Below are 2522 nucleotides of genomic sequence, written 5' to 3'. Positions count from 1 at the left end.
TTTTTTTTTTTTTGGAATCAGGGTCTTACTCTGTGGCCCAGGTTGGAGTACAGTGGCCTCATCATGGCTCACTGTAACCTCAAACTCCTGGGCTCAAGCAATCGTCCTGCCCCAGCCTCCTGAGTATAGCTGGGATTATAGGTACGTGCCAACATGCCCGGCTAATTTTTCTATTTTTCATAGAGACAGGGTCTCACTCTTGCTCAGGCTGGAATAACATATTCTTTTTAAAACTTTACACCATACCAAATTACGTTTGCTGCTTTTAATTAAATATGATATTATAGTTATTTCTATGAAAATTTAGGTCTGGGTCCTTCTTCATAAACCCACCAATAGTCAACAAAAATATTATTTTCATGGGAACAAAGCTACTTTGGGTAATTAGAGCACATAATTGGCGATGCAAGGCAATTACCACAATGTGGAGAATTGAAGCAAGTAAGCATCTATAGTAACCTAATCAAGAACTTTCCTTTTACTTGCTAAAAATCATAAACTTTCTTATAATTGTTAATAGAAAAAAAATTGTTCATTACATAAGGTTTTTTAAGCATTAACTAAGATAGTCCATAAGCACAAAATCTGAACAATGAAAATTCATAAAATATCATGCTCAGAGTATATATGCCTTATAATTGAATTACATATAAATTTAGTGTTATTGAAAACAGCAACTCTTACCTTTTGATCAGGCAGGTTGAAAAGGAATTCTCTGTCAAAACGACCAGGTCTCCTGAGTGCAGGATCTATAGAATCAAGTCTATTTGTAGCACCAATAACAACAATTTCACCCCTATTATCTAATCCATCCATAAGAGCAAGGAGGGTTGATACTATAGAGCTGTAAAAAAAATGTTAGGCAAAATTAAGTTAAAAAAAGAAAGAAAACATTGTAAACGCTACTGTTTATAATAGTTTTTTATCAGTCTTAAATGCTAATAAAATTATTGTAGCATGATTACATCTTAATGCAAGATCAAGTGATTTACAGAAATCATTTTCAAAAGTACAAAAAAATACAATAATAGATACCTCAAGCATAACAACCAATAAATAAATAAATAAATGACAAAATGGACCACCAAAATTAAAAACTCTTCTGTTTCAAAGAGCACTATTAAAAGAGTAAAAAGACAGCTAGGCTAGGGTGGCTTGCACCTATAATCCCAGCTATTGAGGAGGCTGAGGCAGGAGGATTGCTTGAGCCCAGGATTTCAAGGCTGCAGGAAGCTGAGATCGTGCCACTGCATTCCATCCTGGGTGACAGAGCAAGACCTCATCTCTTTAAAAAAAAAAAAAAAAAAGGAAAAAGACAACCTAAAAAAGGAGAAAATATTTATAAATCATATACTTGATGAGGGTCTATGGGTCCAGAATATATAATAAACTATTACAACTGAACAACTAAACAACACAAAGATAAATAATCAAATTTTAAAATATGCAAAAAATGTATATAGACATTTCTCCAAAAAGCATATTAACAGTCATTAGGCATATGCAAATCAAACCAAATGAGATACCACAATAGGCAAATCTGCAGAAACAGAAAGCAGATGAGAGGTTGCATAAGGCTTGGGAATACGAGGGGAATGCTGGGAGTGATAGCTAAAGGGTACAAGGTTTTTGGGGTGATGAAAATATTTCAAAATTAACTGGAGTGATGGTAACACAATTCTGTGAATAAACTGAAAGTCATTGAACTATAGAGTTTAAATGAGTGCACTGTACAGCTGTGAGATGTATCTCAATAAAGCTGTTTTTTAACAAAGAAAAAATATAATAATCTGTTTTTAATAGCAATGTTGGGAGTTTTTTTATGTCTGGAAATTTATATGATGTTTAGTTTCTACTCTATTACATTTGCATTACTGTTATACTTTTAGACAATTTCTTTAGAATGGCTACCTTTTAAGTTCAACTCAAAATTATTGTGTGTGCATACTTTAGAGTAGGTTTTTAAAACTAAGACTTAAACATTTTTGAATTAAAATATTTCATATCTAATTATAACAGAAACCACAGTTCTAGTAACAATGTTCTTTCTAGTGTTTTCCAACTGTTCTCATTTCTATTCCTTTATTCTTACTGCTAACACCTGCCTGAAATAACTTCTCCAATATTCTCAACATGTTAAAGAAATCATTCTTCCTCCCAAACACACTATTCTGTGTTTCCAAAATCTATAAATGGAACCAAAATGCTAAATACCCAATGTAAGTGTGAAGAGAGGATTTCTGATTCTTCTTTTCTAAAATTAATGACCTAAGTATCTCACTCAAGATATAAAGGGGGTGGGGAGAATAAGTATCCTTAAGTAGAAGTTCATATTTAACCTCAAAATTTTCCTTAGTTATCTTCTAATCACAAATAGGCATTTCAAGTGTCTGCTGGAATTTATCAGCATATTTTAAGGGTTTTGCACTGGAAGAGTTTTCAGCTGATAAAGTTTCAAACATGACCATAAACAGAATTACAATCTAACTTAAATTTACTGAAAGTTGTCTTTAAAAAAAAAA

General features: G+C 32.4%; 1 protein-coding gene across 1 annotated transcript in view; it reads right to left on the bottom strand.

Annotated features, from left to right (window-relative positions):
- ATAD2B (ATPase family, AAA domain containing 2B) overlaps window positions 1–2522 on the bottom strand; it is a 201009-nt gene that overhangs the window by 140606 nt on the left and 57881 nt on the right. The window contains exons 14-15 of the mRNA XM_012660440.1: window positions 1527–1540; window positions 685–844 (exon numbers count right to left, since the gene is read on the bottom strand). Coding sequence (XP_012515894.1) covers window positions 685–844; window positions 1527–1540 — 174 coding nt within the window. The remainder of the gene's footprint in view (window positions 1–684; window positions 845–1526; window positions 1541–2522) is intronic.

The sequence above is a fragment of the Propithecus coquereli genome, unplaced genomic scaffold (genome assembly GCF_000956105.1).
Source record: "Propithecus coquereli isolate 6110/MARCELLA unplaced genomic scaffold, Pcoq_1.0 Scaffold668, whole genome shotgun sequence".
Lineage (NCBI taxonomy): Eukaryota > Metazoa > Chordata > Mammalia > Primates > Indriidae > Propithecus > Propithecus coquereli.
This window is presented reverse-complemented; position numbering and strand designations above follow the sequence as displayed.